Source organism: Hypoxylon fragiforme (genome assembly GCF_022984875.1).
Source record: "Hypoxylon fragiforme strain CBS 206.31 chromosome Unknown GGS25scaffold_3, whole genome shotgun sequence".
Taxonomy (NCBI): domain Eukaryota; kingdom Fungi; phylum Ascomycota; class Sordariomycetes; order Xylariales; family Hypoxylaceae; genus Hypoxylon; species Hypoxylon fragiforme.
Window position 1 is genome coordinate 1,456,718 of NW_026054758.1, and position 15,719 is coordinate 1,472,436.

The 15,719-nt window shown below is 49.6% G+C and overlaps 7 protein-coding genes across 7 annotated transcripts; 4 read left to right on the plus strand and 3 right to left on the minus strand.

Moving 5' to 3' along the window:
• Positions 1–27: 27 nt before the first annotated feature.
• On the plus strand, positions 28–3,743 carry GGS25DRAFT_481032 (uncharacterized protein). Its single transcript, XM_049260138.1, has 3 exons — positions 28–393; positions 458–2,456; positions 2,512–3,743. The coding sequence occupies exons 1-3, from the start codon at positions 270–272 to the stop codon at positions 3,416–3,418; spliced, it is 3,030 nt and encodes a 1,009-aa protein (XP_049118786.1). The 5' UTR covers positions 28–269; the 3' UTR covers positions 3,419–3,743.
• Positions 3,744–3,787: 44 nt separating this feature from the next.
• GGS25DRAFT_481034 (PITH domain-containing protein) lies at positions 3,788–5,167 on the plus strand. Its single transcript, XM_049260139.1, has 2 exons — positions 3,788–4,250; positions 4,414–5,167. The coding sequence occupies exons 1-2, from the start codon at positions 3,991–3,993 to the stop codon at positions 4,898–4,900; spliced, it is 747 nt and encodes a 248-aa protein (XP_049118787.1). The 5' UTR covers positions 3,788–3,990; the 3' UTR covers positions 4,901–5,167.
• On the minus strand, positions 5,168–6,478 carry GGS25DRAFT_481037 (DUF814-domain-containing protein). The gene is made up of 4 exons (XM_049260140.1): positions 6,146–6,478; positions 6,002–6,041; positions 5,459–5,840; positions 5,168–5,368 (listed from the first exon to the last, which is right to left on the minus strand). The coding sequence occupies exons 1-4, from the start codon at positions 6,216–6,218 to the stop codon at positions 5,222–5,224; spliced, it is 642 nt and encodes a 213-aa protein (XP_049118788.1). The 5' UTR covers positions 6,219–6,478; the 3' UTR covers positions 5,168–5,221.
• GGS25DRAFT_178408 (translation protein) lies at positions 6,377–7,966 on the plus strand. Its single transcript, XM_049256608.1, has one exon. It carries the CDS (start codon positions 6,686–6,688, stop codon positions 7,754–7,756), a length of 1,071 nt encoding a protein of 356 aa, XP_049118789.1. The 5' UTR covers positions 6,377–6,685; the 3' UTR covers positions 7,757–7,966.
• GGS25DRAFT_178393 (DUF1783-domain-containing protein) lies at positions 7,966–9,065 on the minus strand. The gene is made up of 2 exons (XM_049256607.1): positions 8,745–9,065; positions 7,966–8,639 (listed from the first exon to the last, which is right to left on the minus strand). The coding sequence occupies exons 1-2, from the start codon at positions 8,908–8,910 to the stop codon at positions 8,176–8,178; spliced, it is 630 nt and encodes a 209-aa protein (XP_049118790.1). The 5' UTR covers positions 8,911–9,065; the 3' UTR covers positions 7,966–8,175.
• A 328-nt stretch (positions 9,066–9,393) lies between these two features.
• GGS25DRAFT_519319 (putative 60S ribosomal protein L26-1) lies at positions 9,394–9,965 on the plus strand (the record flags this gene model as incomplete). Its single annotated transcript, XM_049263686.1, has 3 exons — positions 9,394–9,412; positions 9,489–9,601; positions 9,684–9,965. The coding sequence occupies 3 exons, from the start codon at positions 9,394–9,396 to the stop codon at positions 9,963–9,965; spliced, it is 414 nt and encodes a 137-aa protein (XP_049118791.1).
• Positions 9,966–11,655: 1,690 nt separating this feature from the next.
• On the minus strand, positions 11,656–15,086 carry GGS25DRAFT_519320 (uncharacterized protein; the record flags this gene model as incomplete). The annotated part of the gene is made up of 3 exons (XM_049263687.1): positions 11,656–12,016; positions 12,071–14,459; positions 14,558–15,086. The coding sequence occupies 3 exons, from the start codon at positions 15,084–15,086 to the stop codon at positions 11,656–11,658; spliced, it is 3,279 nt and encodes a 1,092-aa protein (XP_049118792.1).
• Positions 15,087–15,719: the final 633 nt, after the last annotated feature.

Below are 15,719 nucleotides of genomic sequence, written 5' to 3' on the forward strand. Positions count from 1 at the left end.
CTTGACCTGTCACTTAGTTATTCGATAAGATAACGCACTCACCCCAGGACCAGGGGTGCAATGTTCAAGCTTCTTTTCTTATTTTCTTTCCCGTTAACTAATTAACCTTTTTCTTCTTCTTTTCTTCTTCTTTTCTTACCAGTTGAGTCTCATTCATCTGACCTCATAGTCAAGATCACGTCCTCTTGGCCCTTCTCATCAAATAACCGCTATGTACGGCCAACGACGGTTAGCATCGAATACTATATATACCGAGCTCAGCTCTCCGAATGACTGACCGTCAAATTACTGAATCAACTATCGGACTCGCAGGACGCCTATCGCATTTACCTTATGGGTTAAGCAAGGCGGAGGATCGCGGATGGCAATCCACGAGGAACTTCACCCAAATTTGTATATTTACCTGCGAATCCAGTCCCTACTCCACTTGAATCGTTTCGCTGACTGTCGTATGAAGCACCCGTGTTCAAGCCGCTTGGTACTTACAAGACATGGCTCCCTGCAACTACTGCTAGTAGTATTCCTTATTCGGCTTCTTCGTCTAGTAAGCCCTGGAATACAAGCAGGAACCAGCAGAAATGGTTGTTAAAAGCATGTCCCGAAGCTCGCTTGGGTAACGAGTATATTCACGACCAACTCTCATTATCAATTTCACCACCCCAGATTAATGGCAAGGCTCTGACAGACTCGATCCTTTTTACAATTGGCGAACTAACCGATACAAGTGATCCTCGATTGATCACGGGCGTCCCGCTTGTAGCCATTGCCTCTGGCGAAGCAAATGGCGAACTTCGTCTAGTGAAGCCAAGTGTGGAGGAATGGCAATGGGGTAATGATGGCAGCGTCTCACTATTTCTCCCCGAAATCAAGGAAGGGGACGAGTCGGTCATCTTCCAAGATGATGCTGCAGGACCTATCCGCCGTCTAAAAAGCGTGGTCAGTTCCAAAAGGTACGATCCAACACGCTGGTTAGTTATGCAAAGGGACTCTGGCACTCGCGTCTTCCAACCGGAGTACCGTAAAACGCCAACGACCTCTTCGTACACCAGTGGTGCGAAACCCTCCCGGATTGCACCGAACCCAATTCTCTATCTTGCAAAGGACCGCACTGGCGGGAACCCGCATTCAGACGTGACCTTCAACCCTGGTGTGAGATCTAAGCTGCCTCAACTTGGCATCATTGACGAATGCGGCTTCTGGAGTATCTGGGATATCGCACACACCAGAGGCAAGTCGTCCAGAAACTCGAAGGTCAGTCTTAAAGGATGCGGGCATATTGAGAAAGGTCTTATGAATCATCCACCCTCAAGAGGTGCTGGCGTGGCACAATGGCACCGTATATTCTGGGTGGGTCACTCGGAGGACTCTTCAGAAAGTTCACGAGCGTTTGACTTTGAAGAGGATGCAGATGTTCTTGAAGCGCATGGGTCGTTTGTACAACTTATGCGATCTTCAACATTGCTCTTGTGTAATGCAAAGCTGGTTAGATTACTCGATCTAACTAACAACACATTCCTCCCTGATCTATCTTTTGTGCGCAAAGGAAGCCGAGAGTGCATTTTGGACGTACATGAAAACCCACAGGATACGCAATATGTCTTTATCCTAACTACGTCGAAATTTTTTGTGGTCAGAATATATTCATTACCCGGGCACAACTGGGGAGAGGTGCGGAAAGAATGGGTTATTATACTCTCAGTAACTCACTTGAGAGATAGTCTTGACCAAAACTTGAAGCTCGCTGTTGCGCCAGGGCCTAGGTCGTCTAAACAAGCCACCACTCTGGTCTACATCTACTCTGGTAGTAATTCTCGGGTTGATCTCTTCTGCATCACTATGCTGAAAAGCGACCCCTCTAGAGTTACCTACCAGACTGAAGCGGTCGTACTAGACGGTCATCCGCGTGAGTTATCGAATTCCAAACTTCAGACCATGTGTCTTCATCCCGCAGCAGTCACTTTAAAGCATTCCACTATGCCCACCGACTTGGCACGTAGACTTGCTAAGCAACAAGTTCGATTTTATCAGCTTGTTACTTTGAGGACAGATATGTGCCTAGATTCTACGCTCTGCGCATCCACCTTCACATATCCCATCAGCCAACTAAGTTACCCAGATCGACAAGTAACCCAGCCCAAAGATCTATCCAGGGAAAGAAGAAAGTTTTTGAAATATATGGCACCACGCTTCGTAGTACCAGATGATGTTGCTGATTATGGCAATGAAGAGGAAAATGTCGAAGAAATCCATCGAGGAGCTCATGTTCTTCCTCAATGGCCACCACTGCAACGCCCTATTGGATTATTTTATGAACACTTGACTGCCGTTATCAGCAACCAGGCTAGGGAATATGATGAAGCCCCAGCCGAAGAAGGGCTTGGGGCTAACCCCATCGAGTACATTCGAAACGCTGCAGAACAAGCACTTGAAAATGGAATGCTACCTGCTATTACTCTGTAAGTTTCACTGTCTATGGTATTATTATAGCCCCAAAACTGACCCCCCATGAAGTTTTCAAGTGCTTGAAAGCCTAAAACTTTATAACGATAGAAGTCTTACAGCTGCCGATTGGGGGGTCGAACTAGAACAATTCGGACGCGATAACTCAGCCGTGGCTTTATTAGCGCTCGATCGCCCTACCAGCCATGTGACTGGGTCAGTAGTTTCACCTCAGGAACTGTACTCGATGCTTTTTAACATGACTATGAATTCTGGTTCTAGCAGAAAAGTGCAGAGTTGGATACAAGGGACCAGACCAGTAGTACTTGGTCAGATAGCTTGCGAAGTTTATTTATCGTCAATAGGGTTGGTTCAGCGCCAAGCTGATTTGAATGAGTCACAGCAACCATCATCGCATGACTTAGACCATATGGTTATCGACAGTCAGCCGGAGGACCAGACAGGAAGTGTGCCAAGGGCGCAATCTGTAGTGTCTACATCGAGCTCCAGGGGCACTAAAACAGATACTGTTGAGAAAGAAGATGCAGCCATGGCTCTCCTTAGGTCTTACACGGGCACGGGCAAGTTTGTTCCAGAGAAGCGGACTGCCCTTCTAGACAAGTGGGCAGTTGGGGCTGACCCAGCAAACTATGTGTTCGATCTTGATAGAGACAACGAGGTAACACCCGGGATGCAGAGACGAGAGAAGCAGCTGGCACGCGAAAGTCGCAAAAGACGAAGAACGGAGACCCTTCTCCAGATGCAGAAGGAGCAGGAGGAATCGAGGTTGCCGGCAACTCAGCCAGCGCCAGATACCCGTTCCTTCAGACAGCGAAGCCAGCCTCTTGGAACCCTTTGGCAGAGCCAGGCGATGATGTCAGATCCGATACAAGCGACGTCCCAACCGGTACCAGGCGTGTTTGCTCGTAGGAATGAGAGGCCAAAGAAGAAGGTGAAGAAGCGGAAGGGAGGGTTTTGACGGCGTTAAAGCATGGAATTGTTGGTCATTTGGCAAAAGTGCCGCGGCCGAACCTACTTTGTGTACTTATCTGCACATGGATAGCTACTAGGTATACAATTAGTTGAATGTTTGGGTACTGAAGCCATATATGGTGGCCAAAGCATCACGGCTGAGTGTGAGCCAACGTAAGAAATTAGGGGGGATGTTTCTAATAGCAAGGAGTTTAAGCGTAAACTTTAGGCACTAACTACCTATGTAGGTAGATACCTATGGTGCTTACTAGATTATGTATGTACTTGAATAACTTAGTGCATCAGTCAAAAAGGCTTAAATTCGATTTGGTGTCATTTTAACCCGCCACTGCCCGCAGTATTTATGCAATTACCCAACATCTTGATTTACTACAAACTTGCATTTTCAACAACATTGCACTATATAAGTTGATCAAGTCGACGTTTCCTGACATTTTACTTAGACGATTAAGATAGAGAGGTACCTTATATTCGTAAGGTATTAATTAATCTTTCAGAATAAGAAAAAAAAACCTCTTTAGTCATCCATTTCGAATTACAAGAAGGACACTGCAAAAGATGTCTCACTGTCACGATGAACATGCCGGCCATGGCAGCCACGGCGATGACCATGGCCATGAGCACGACCATACCGATGACATCACACCTGCTCTGCATCACAACCTGTATCAGCATATCAATTTCGACAAAATCGTCACATATAACGAGGCCGAGGCGGGTTCTGGCAGGGCCATCGTGGAGAAACCGTGGACTGAGCGTTTGCAACCTTCTCCGGAGCTGGTGAGCCACTCGGATGAGCAACTGCTCATGACCATCCCGTAAGTTTTGCTGTTTTTATTTTTCATTTTCTTTCCCCTTTTATATCCCTTCCCCCCCATTCAAGTCATCTATAAATTTTGGATATCCATGTCGTATGCACATTGTGTACTATACACTCTCATCTTACTCCACTCACTCACTCACCTCCTCACTATCTCGCAGATTCACGGGGCAGGTAAAGCTGCACTCGATCCTGATCCGGACCTCAGCAACAGCCAGCGCGCCGCGCACGCTGAAGCTGTTCACGAACCGGGACGACCTGGACTTCGACAGCGCCGAGGTGCGCCCGCCGACGCAGGTGCTGGAGCTGTCGCAGACCAACGAGCTGCAGGAGGTCCCCGTGCGCCGCGCCCTCTTCAACTCCGTGCAAAGCCTTACTCTCTTCTTCGCGGACAACTTCGGCTCCGCCTACAACAACGACGGCTCCGACGGCTCCGATGACGATGATGATGATGATGATGATGAGGAGGAGGAACACCCCACCCGCATCTCCTACCTCGCCTTCCGCGGCGAGTGGATGGCCCTCGGCCGCGCCCCTATCAACATCCTCTACGAGGCTGCCCCTAACCCTAGCGACCACAAGATCAAGGGCACGAAGATCAGCCGGGTTAGTGATGAGCTTGGGGGCCGACATGGAGGTGGGTATTAAGGCTTTGGTGTTTTTCTTTTTTGTGGTGCATCAGGTGTATATCTCCCTACCTACCTACTTTCTCATTTACTTAGGTAGTAGTTAGGGGAAGGAATGTGGCTCATTGGCGGACATGTGGTTGATTGGCAAGAAAAGAGGCAAGAAAGAAAGAAAAAAGATAAGGAAAAGGCCTTTTGAGTTTAACTGCGTACCCCTGGCATCGGTGTTTTCATCACGATGATTACCATGATCATCATCAGCATCAGCATCATTATCAGCACAGGTGTATTGTAATTGTATTGTATTTTTATACGGGAGACGTTTTAGATAGGCATTTTCAGGTCACATAAAGTCATCCTCCCAGTTCTCAGGCCGGTTCTGGTTGCTCGAGGCCTCTAGATTCTCCTCCGTGAACAAGTCATCGTAGGCGTGATCCTTTTGCCACTTCTTCTCCTGTCGCTCCTTCAATACCTTGGCTTCTTCCTTCCTCTGATACGGGTGAGTATCCGTGTGGTTAGCCGAAGTCGTCCTGATATAAAAGGGGAAAGGGGAAAGGGGAATTTAGAAGTAAGTACTCACCCGTTGTTGCTGCGCGGCCTGGTCCCGTTTCCGCAGCTCTCTGCGGCGGTCCTCTCTTTCCTGCTGCAGGTCGGGCTGCTTCTCGATCTTGGTCTTGTTGAGCCGGTTGATGATGGCGTTCTCGCGCTGGGGCACAAGGACCTTCTTGACCTTGCGGTGGTCTTTGAAGCTGACCTGCCCGACGGCCATGCTGCCATCCTTCTTGAGGTTGGACCACGGCGTGTAGATGACGGTGACGTTGTCCTTCTTGTTGCCCTCGATCGAGTTCGCCTTGGTCAGCTGGGCCAGGTCTGTCACCAGGTCCTCTGGTATGTTGTCCCAGGTGTCGCCCTCATTGAGCCTCAGGTAGATGTGCGCGCTTGAGAGCTTGTCCGCGTGGAACTGTTTAATGACAACGGAAAATCCCCCTATTGTATGAGACTTGAATAACTCTTTTTATTTTTACTCATGGGGCGTGATGAGGAGTTTTTTTTTCATACCCTAAGCAAGAGAAATATGAATCAATGCTGCATACTAGGTATATACAAAGCCAATATAACTCACCAGACGTCTTCTTCCCATCCATATTTAATCAACTCTTCATCTTTTTTCATAAAAACCCCCAGAGTTGTCAGTTTTTATGACCGGCTCGACTTAGACAAAACAAGTGGATAGATGCACAATAGGTACATAAGCTGGCTCACTCACTTTCAAATTTGTCTTTGCCGACATATACGAACGCGGCAGGTTCCACGACGGATGACTTGAAATAAAAGACCATGGTGATTATGAATAGATAATTGTAATTGTAATTGAATATGGAGGGATAAGTGAAAAAAGGGGGAAGAAGAAAAAGCAAAGATGTTTTTGAGAAGTAAATTATGTAAGTACCTAGGCACTGTACTGTAGGTACCTAAATTAATGAGTTTCTAGGCCCGTCCTGTCTGCACATGGCCTCCCACAGTGTCTCCATAACCTAGGCAAGTACATAGTACCTATACCACCGCAGATTTCCCGGATTGCCAATTCTGCGCATGTACATAACTATGTACTAACGGACCCCGGATTTTTCCAAAGTTTCAATGCCAAGTCTTAAAAGCTGCCAGTATCAATTCTTAACATTTATATCTACACCATTTCACATTAACCAATACGCCCCAGTGCTTGGTCTTGTCTTTGAAAATTAGCAAGACGTAACTATATCCATTCATTCAAGACCCCCTGTGGTCAGCTAGGGGCTTGAACATTATGCTCCCAGCGACAATGGCATCACGACTGCCAACCCGCTGGGCAGCCGCCCTAACCAAAGGTTGCGCACTGAGCAACCCCCGCCTCCTCATCACCGAACGACATACCCTTCTACCACGAACCGCTAAACGAGGTGTACAGTACGGCTGGAACACAGCATACCACCGCTCCAAGCCCACCCGATTCAACCAAACCAGCTCCGGCATCCCCGCCCCCACTGCCGGCCCCGCCGCTGCTCTCAAGCGCACGGAGCAATCCACACCACTGCGAACCGGCATCATCGCTACCAAGGTCGGCGTGTCCGCCTTTTACAACGCCAAGGGCATGCGCACCCCCTGCACCATTCTGCAGATGGACCAAGTGCAGGTCGTCAACGTCAAGACCCGCGCCAAGAACGGTTACTGGGCCGTCCAGGTCGGCTGCGGCCAAAAGGAGCCCGGAAACGTCACCGCCCCGCTGCTCGGCTACTACGAGGCCAAGGGCATCGCGCCCAAGCGCCACCTCGTCGAGTTCAAGGTGCGCACCGAGGAGGGTCTGCTACCTGTGGGTGTGCAGCTGCAGCCCGACTGGTTCAAGCTCGGCCAGTACGTCGACGCCAGGAGTAACAGCCGAGGCATGGGCTTCGCCGGTGGCATGAAGAGGCACGGCTTCTCCGGTCAGCCGGCCAGTCACGGTAACTCGAAGAATCACCGAACGATCGGTACCTCGGGTCCGAGTCAGGGTGGTGGTTCGCGTGTGCACCCGGGCAAGAAGATGCCGGGGCGCATGGGCGGCGAGAGGGTGACGATACAGAATCTACGGGTGCTCAAGGTCGACAACGCGGCGGGCACCGTCGTCATCAACGGCCACGTGGCGGGGCCCAAGGGCTGCATCGTGAGCATACAAGATGCCATCAAGAAGCCGGCGCCGGTGGAGACCTTCATCGACAAGGCGACGAGGCTGACGCTGGAGCGGGACCCGGAGCACAAGGAACGGCTGAAGGCTGCGGAGGAGGTACATGCCGTGTTCAAGGAGGCGAGGAAGGCAGGGAAAATAGGAGAGGCGATAAAATTCTCGTCAGCCTTGTTGTAAAAATATATATAAACGTATATACAATTGTGTACCCATTTACAAATACGTTGTACAATGCATCATCTCGGCAAGCTGATCCTTTGATCATGATAGCAAAGGATATTCCATACATCCTGCTTGTGATGTGCCTCATCCCCCCTCTTCCACCCAAGACGCTTGATACTTCCGACAAACTCTCATCCTTTGCGATTTTGGGGTCGGGCAAGTTTGAAGAACTACTAGTCTGGGTTCATGCGAGGCTTTCTGCGGTTCGTACTTCGACTCTTGGCAAGTATATTCATGCCACATGACCTCACGCCTCATGGGGGCTATTTTGATATGAGGCTTTACATTCCATAATCGCGACACTCCTTTTTTGAAAAGCACCCAAGCAGAAAAGGGGGGGAGTTTTTTTTTTTCAGTATATTCCCTTCCCCCCTTTACTTAATCTGCTGCCTGAACCCCCTAACCGCTCCCTCGCGCTCCTCCTCGTCCATGGGCAGCGCGGGGAGCGCCTGGAAGGGGTCGTCGCCGTCGAGGAGGTCGACGCGCCTGCCGTCAGCGGTCTCGAGGCTCCACTCGGTGGTCTGGAACACGCCGCGGGGCGTGGGGCGGTGGCTGGCGAAGCGCATGGTGGCCGTGGCACGGGTGCCCTTGACGGGAAACTGGATGTCGATGTGCCCCCGCAGCTGGTTCATCTCGCCGGATATCCACGGGATCTGGTGCTTGAAGTAGATCTCGTCGCCGAGGATGTCGCGCGCGCGCTGGTTCGTCCGCAGGGCGTACAGGGTCGAGGCTACGACGGGGCTGGATAGTTTCTGGTAGTTGAAGATGGCGATGCTGGAGGCGCCGATGATGGCTAGGAAGAGGGGGAAGGTGCGCCACCAGCGGAAGCCGGTTATGCCTGTAGGGTGGGGGTGATGAAGGGTCAGCTATTCTGTCTAGATGTAGTCATGGACATGCGTGTAATGGATAAGTTATAGAATCAGAGTCGGGGGTAGAAACACACTTGGAAGCTCCCGGTCCGGACGTCTCTCCATCAGAGGTCCATCGCCGGGTTTGGGCGCCGAGATTAATGTCCGTCTTTGCAGTTGATTCCGAATAGCGGAGGATGTGCGATTCCGTAATGCTGGTACTGCTGATATTTCCCTCAGGCGTACTTGTCTGGACCACATAGCGAGTTCTTATTATTTAATTGACTTTTATGAAAGTCGGCCGAGGTCTGCGATCTACAGCATTTAGTGTAGAAGCTGCAGTGGGAAGAAGGAATTAATGCAACATTCGACATTGAAAGTAGCAGACTGCGGCCCCACCTAATGCTGAATTCCCACCTGCCACCTGGAACCTTGAAATCATTAACATCTCGGTACGTACCGACAGGGCTCCACTAGGTAAGCTAATTGGAGTCTGGTAAAGAGCGGAGACTCTTCTTCAGCCACATCATTAGGTAGTTATCTAATCAACCGAATTGAAGATGAGGCTTGATGATCCACACCACCCCTGTTAGGGCACTATGAGAAATTTCCCGCCCACCAAACTTCTTTTTTTTTCACCTTTCAATTTTCTGTCAATCGTGAACCGTCTCAACTTACAATCAACCTTCCACTACATCCAACTTTCCCTTCATTTTTTTCCGTCACCACACGCCAACCGACAAGATGGGCAAGGTTAACTCAGGTATGTTGAAATACTCTTATCCTCTTTCTGCATTGTCAATTGAGCCCTAAATCTTTCTAACAACTCTCGCCTACAGGTATCGCCAGCTCGCGACGAAAGTCGAGAAAGGCGCATTTCAGCGCCTCCTCCGGCGAGCGCCGTGTTATCATGAGCGCTCCTCTCAGCAAGGAGCTGCGCGAGAAGTATAACGTAAGTTTTACTCTCCTCTTCTTTTTTCCCCCTTCATCAATTCCAATCGTCAAATATCTAACATGGTCCTCTCATTCTACAGGTCCGCAGCATCCCCGTCCGAAAGGATGACGAGGTCTCCATCGTCCGTGGATCCAACAAGGGCCGTGAGGGCAAGGTCACCTCCGTCTACCGTCTCAAGTACCAGATCCACATCGAGCGTGTTACCCGTGACAAGGCCTCCGGCCAGAGCGTTCCTCTGGGCATCCACCCCAGCAAGGTCGTCATCACCAAGCTAAAGCTCGACAAGGACCGTGAGAACATCCTAGAGCGCATCAAGGTTGGCCGCGAGCTCCGATCTAAGGGCAAGGCCGCTGCCAAATAAGCATCGCCAATCTCGACACTACTTACAACCTACCTTGTTTCTTCGGTCTGGCCAAGGTGTGATACCCGTTGATGGGCTGAACGTGCAGCATCCGTTCTACGAATTGGCGGGATAGGGAAAATTCAACGGAATAATGGCGTCTACGAGGGGTATGTTTCTACTTGCTTCGTCGAAGGAGACGGCACGAATTGCATGGGATTCCATGATCAGCATCTAGACGCTCACGACCACACACCAAATGAAAAACATTTGCATGTACACAATGGCCTTTTCACTTTTGTGAAATGTTCCATGGGAGGTTCTTCCCGAAGTCTTGCTTCTTGACGATGAAATATTGTGGTTTTATACCTATTGTGCTATAATACGCAACCGTCAAGCTCACCTTTTCTAGGACAGGCTCTGGCCCGGCCAGGGAGACAGACAAGGCTTCACTTTCAAAGCATATACCTAGAAGAATGCTTCTCCGAAGTCACCTAATTAAACGTAGTAAGTATGTTCCACTGAGCATACGTAGATTCATTGACTCCAAGCTACCTACCCAGTAGGTAAGGTATGGCTGTAAGACTTGGTTAAGTTCAAGATATGAAGAAAGAATAAGAGGGTAAGAAAAAATAGAATAAAATCAAAAGCCAACCCCCAATACACAACGCACAAAACAACCCGCCAGGACATCTCCGCGTCAACTGCAGAACCCTTAGTTTTCGAGGTATACGACTGGCGGAAAGAAACGCAAGCGAAGAAGGTGGGTTCATGAATCACCCCCTTCATTATATTCGCCCTTCCCCTCGCCTGCAGACCGTCAACCCCGTTCTCATGGGGGTTGGGGGTTTGATGGTGAGGTACATACCTACCTATCTACTCCTACGTATAATATCATTCTTCGCCTCGTCGTGGTGAGGGAGTTGAAGTAGAAGACATAAGAAGAAAAAGCTAGAGTTATACATATCTATATTACGTCTTGTTACTGTCCTATCAGCTCCCCAGTTCTCGTCTCGCCGTTGGTGGTGAAGTGTCATCTAGGTTAATATATATGTACTGACGGGAGCACCTAGGTAGCCAGTTAATTAATATAAAATGCATATGATGCATATAGTACCTAGTGTAAGTCAGTCCCAGCCACTCTCCATGGACATGGCTTAATGGCTTGTCACAGTATGAATCTATAAGCCTGATTATGTCTTTGGCTTTCTCCTGAATGCATATCATGTATTGAGAATTGTTAAAGCTAACATAGGGAAAAACAAGTTCATCCATGTCATATGCAGAAGCTTCTTCTGCCACAAGTGCAAGTAAGTAGCACTCCCATTATTAGACAATCTGATACTTGAAGTAATACCTCCCAAGCAGTTGTACATAATATTACCTCTGCTCTCATGAAGGCCCTCCGTCCTTCCCCCTCCATCAACATATCGAATAAACCGTTCAATAAAGTTATTAGTTGCCGCCTCCGTCTTGCAGCACAATTATATACTTCACGATTGGTGGCAGAACCAGAAAAAGATGAAAATATTCGGGTAACTCGCAACCTTTCACATACCCTGAGCCGATTCCTCAAAGAAATGAACTTAACCATATTGACATGGCATTAGCAAGATAATGTGTATAAAGATGCTCCTTTTGTTGTTGTTGTGGGGGAATTCTCGTCATGTAGTAGGTCATGTATGTCATTTAGTGGCATACGACTGACTGTTCACCACTCCGAGCCAATTACTCCTCGTCGTTCCGCGTCGCGAAGCATACGCTCGTGTACATCCTTTACGGGATCATAGTCGGCCGAGCGAGTCTCATTCGGCGGGCAATTCTCATCAACCTTCTCTGTTGGTACCTGAAGACTGTCGTTCTCCACTGGCTTGTCTCCAGCTTCAGGTGAGCCACGTGGGGAACTATTGCTCACGTTGGATATAGCTGGTCCAAGGGATGCAGCCGCGTGTCCATGGTATGGTGGCAGATATCCCGTAGCAGTGGTGGAGGAGACGGCACCGGGGAGTGCGGATCCACTGGCAGATCCCTTCTTGAACATGGTCTGCCATAGTTCACGGCTGGACTTGGTACTGCAGAGCATTAGTTTTTCTTCTCATATCTAAATGTGCGCTCACATCACATACCTAGATCGATCTAAAGCCCGTCGGTTGTCTAAGTCCTCGACTTGCTCCGCTACTAGATATCCGGGCAACTTGGTCGGTGATGAGACCTTCATACCGCTCATCTGTTTGCTAAGGCCTGCGGTGCTGCTATCATCCACCGATGCTGGCGGAGAACGGTTTGTTATCTTGGATACATTTCCTCGGCTGACATCGTTAGGTGCCACGATTGGTATCGCCTTGCTATATCTCTGGCCTTTTTCTTGCGATCGGATGGACTGAGGCTCGCGACTGACCTGGAAGGGGTCGTTCTCGGCCGGCCGGGCATGAATATGGTAGTCAACGACAGCTCCACCAGAGCTCAAGGCGTGTCGCGCGCTGGACTGCGATAAATCATCGGTACCTCTCTTGGCTTTGACAGGAGAGGGTGGGTAAAAGTCCTTGCCGTCGAACTTAGGCAAACCCAATCCCACGTTGGGAACACGACCCCAGTAGTTACTGCGAGCCTCCTTCTCCGCGTCGGTTAGCTCTCGCGAGTAGACATAATCCTTCGCACGGGCATGGTAGGCACTAACCCCTCGAGGCAATGTTCCAATAAGGTACGGTTGACCGTAGCTGTTATGAACGAAGCTCGTCGTTGGCGGTTGGGTGTTCGCTGCCACGGCGCCGTTGGCCGGATACGTGCTAGCAGCTTGAACACTATTCCAGGTACCTTGCTGGTCAAAACGTGGCATGCCAGCTGATTGCCATCCGTTGACATCATATCCGGAAAACCCTGCCTGTACTCCCGGATGAAACTCTCCGGACTGAGGTGTGTACATTGGTGAGATTCCAGCATTCAGTTGCGGTGCCACAGAATTATCAGTGGATGAAGCAGTGTTCTTCATCGATTCATCAAGCCCATACCCATTCTTCATGTTTGCTTGTATGAGTAATTCTAGCGCAGGATCTATTGCGAACGGCCCCTGACCTTCTTTACTGGCATTGATCCCAACTCCTTTTAGGCCACGATTACCACCATGTCTTGCGGTGCTTTGGTCGGACGAAGCCTTGAAAAGGTTCACATTTCGGCCACTAACGGAGCTACTCTGAGAAGCATTGGCTGCTCGGCGGCTTCTGATACTAGAAGGCTGTGACGCGGCCTTCCAAAATGTTCCACGCTGAGTTGAACCTGCCGAGCTCGGGGGGATCTGTGGATAATGTATGGCCTCGAAGTTCAATTGCATTCTGTAGTTGTGCTCGAAATGTTGCACACTCTGTCTGACCTTTTCTGCCTGTTCTAAGGTGAACTTCTCATCGATCTGGTGTTTATTGTACTGCAATTGATCCTCGTAGTACTTGAGAGAAGTTCGAAGTGAATCAAGCTGGCGCTTTGTGATTTCGCTAGGTCGGATCGATGTAATATGAGGCGGAACACCTTGCTTGAGGGCGGCGGGAGGCTGTGGTGGCCTGGAGTCACTGCCCGCACTATGGGGCGCGTATAAGTGCGACTGAGGAACAGTTGCGGGGCCATACAGAGGCATAGCAGTGGGTTGATGGCCTGCAGATCCTGAATGAGGGCTTATAAGGGCCGGAGTTCCAACCATGCCATGTGGGAAGTACGGGCTTGGAAGCATCATTGGCATTTGGCCATGCGCTGGCCCATACGGGGCTGGGTAAATAACATTGCCATTGCTATAGAACGGCCGATTCATGTCGGATTGGTCTCGGGGCATGATCTTAATGGGCGCAGGTTTCGGCTTCTTATCACCGGCACCATCTTGGGTCTTGACGACATCTCTCTCTTGCTCCTCGGTATGCTTTTCGCTCTTCATGGGTGCCGATAATGTCATTGCGGGATGAGCAAGATGAGGTATCGGTAGGCCGTAGGCCATGGGAATTCCGTGAGGAACGGTGAATATAGGCATGGACAACCCCATATGGGGAAACAGGCTATGACCGCCAGGTAACGATGGCGAGATCAATGGGTGAGACAACTGGGCAGTGGTGCTATTTCTAACGTCAAGCTTCTCGTCTCTGGGTGATGCCAGAGACTCCGATGCACCATTTGTTCCGTGCTCTTTATCCCACTTGGCGCTAGGGGATACGGAGCCACGGTTGTTGGGTACAATCCTACCACCGGCGGTAACTCGAACATGGGTAGGAGAGACTACAGCCTTGAAAAACCTCTGGAATCCCTCGGCTTTCTGGGCCTCTTTCCCTGCAGGAGCGCCGATTGGTTCGTTCGAAACGGCTTCGGATCCTGCGCGTCCTCGGTATCGCCACTCACCCCGGGGCTTATTCTTTCCTTTGAAAAGGATCTCGTCGCTCTCTTCAGCAGAAGAAGAGGCATCCCCATTAACCTTCTCAAGGTGTCGATTCTGGACCCGGTTCTGGGTCGATGTCATCTTGGCTTTATCCTTGATAAGGTCCGCTATGCTTGTTAGCAAATGTAGCAAGGGTTTGAAGAATCAGGAGCAGAGGTTATTGGATATAAATCTGTACAGGGAATTGGTCAAAGGGAATACTTACCAACTTCGTGGTTCGCCTTGAGCTTGTTCAGCGTGGCATGAGAAATGGTATCTCTGAGCTGGAGAAGCTCTTGGACGGTGTAAGTTCGGGACTCCATTGAGCGGTTGTGATACGCGAAGAGGTAATAGGTGCGGTAGTGCTTTGGATGGTAGTATTGGAAAAGGGTGAGAAACGGGGGCGTGTCGGTCCCAGCAAAGTCTTTGGTCAAGAACTCGCAAGAAACAAGAAGGGCTGCTGATATCGGAACAGGGATGCTATCGAGGTCAGCGAGCTCCTGTGCTTCCAGTTGCGAGAGTAGGAACCGTGGGGTGTTTTTGGGTGGCTTTATGGACGAGATGTCGAGTTCAGCACCAGGTTCAATCCTGATCTGAGATATAGTGTTGCTATATCTAAGGCGAAACTTGGCTATGGTTAGTTGATATGTCGTAACCGCACAATCATTTTCTTGGGCTCTTTTCAAGATAGAGTAAAGGTAGGAAAGGTAGGAAAGGTTCGGGTTATCATCACTACTCTTTTGATGGGTAGCCATCTTGACAAGAAAATATAGAAAATCGGTGGGAAAGAAGTTGTTTGAAGAAGGGAGAGAACAATACCTCTGCAGATGTGGAGATATTTACTTGATGTAAGGTCTGGAATACAAATGAATTTGCAAGAATGTAGAATGGGCGAGCCCCAAGTCGAAAGATGAAGTATGATGTACGCATGTACGATTGAAGGAGTAAAGTCGGCGAGGATATAGATTGTGTGGTAAGGTAGATGGGTGGTTGATGAACAATGGGAAGAGATGGGGGAGGGGGGGGGGGGGGGGCGGTTCGACAGCCCAAAATTTTGATGGTGGGATACGATTTCGGGTCTCGCAATGTTTTCAGGTGAGGGCTTAAGGGTGGAGGACGGCGGGTTGCTGTTCGAGTGAATAGAGGACGGGACAGTACTTACAGGCCAAAAAAGGGGAACGCGAACGAACGACTTGAGCAATCAGCAATTGGTAGACGATACAAGACCTTTTGACGGTAGATCTGTGAGGACTATTCTGGAGCATGGGCGAGAGAGAGAAATAAAGAGAAGGGAAGAGGTGAATGAAGTTGGACTTGTTGTTGAGTTGAAGATGAGTTGCTGAGTTGCTGAGTTGCGTCAACAAACAAGACACGACCCTGCACGTTGC

What these genes read in the sequence shown, in the direction of transcription:
- GGS25DRAFT_481037 (XM_049260140.1), bottom strand. Translation starts at nt 6,218, where the DNA reads ATGGTCTTTTATTTCAAGTCATCCGTCGTGGAACCTGCCGCGTTCGTA. An exon ending in CGGCAAAGACAAATTTGAAA is followed by an intron (nt 6,042 to 6,145) that starts GTGAGTGAGCCA and finishes TTATGAAAAAAG; the next exon opens with ATGAAGAGTTGATTAAATAT. An exon ending in GGATGGGAAGAAGACGTCTG is followed by an intron (nt 5,841 to 6,001) that starts GTGAGTTATATT and finishes TGTCATTAAACA; the next exon opens with GTTCCACGCGGACAAGCTCT.
- GGS25DRAFT_178393 (XM_049256607.1), bottom strand. Translation starts at nt 8,910, where the DNA reads ATGTGGTCCAGACAAGTACGCCTGAGGGAAATATCAGCAGTACCAGCA. An exon ending in TCCGGACCGGGAGCTTCCAA is followed by an intron (nt 8,640 to 8,744) that starts GTGTGTTTCTAC and finishes CCCACCCTACAG; the next exon opens with GCATAACCGGCTTCCGCTGG.
- GGS25DRAFT_481032 (XM_049260138.1), top strand. Translation starts at nt 270, where the DNA reads ATGACTGACCGTCAAATTACTGAATCAACTATCGGACTCGCAGGACGC. An exon ending in GAGGAACTTCACCCAAATTT is followed by an intron (nt 394 to 457) that starts GTATATTTACCT and finishes TGTCGTATGAAG; the next exon opens with CACCCGTGTTCAAGCCGCTT. An exon ending in ATGCTACCTGCTATTACTCT is followed by an intron (nt 2,457 to 2,511) that starts GTAAGTTTCACT and finishes CCCCCCATGAAG; the next exon opens with TTTTCAAGTGCTTGAAAGCC.
- GGS25DRAFT_178408 (XM_049256608.1), top strand. Translation starts at nt 6,686, where the DNA reads ATGCTCCCAGCGACAATGGCATCACGACTGCCAACCCGCTGGGCAGCC.
- GGS25DRAFT_481034 (XM_049260139.1), top strand. Translation starts at nt 3,991, where the DNA reads ATGTCTCACTGTCACGATGAACATGCCGGCCATGGCAGCCACGGCGAT. An exon ending in CAACTGCTCATGACCATCCC is followed by an intron (nt 4,251 to 4,413) that starts GTAAGTTTTGCT and finishes ACTATCTCGCAG; the next exon opens with ATTCACGGGGCAGGTAAAGC.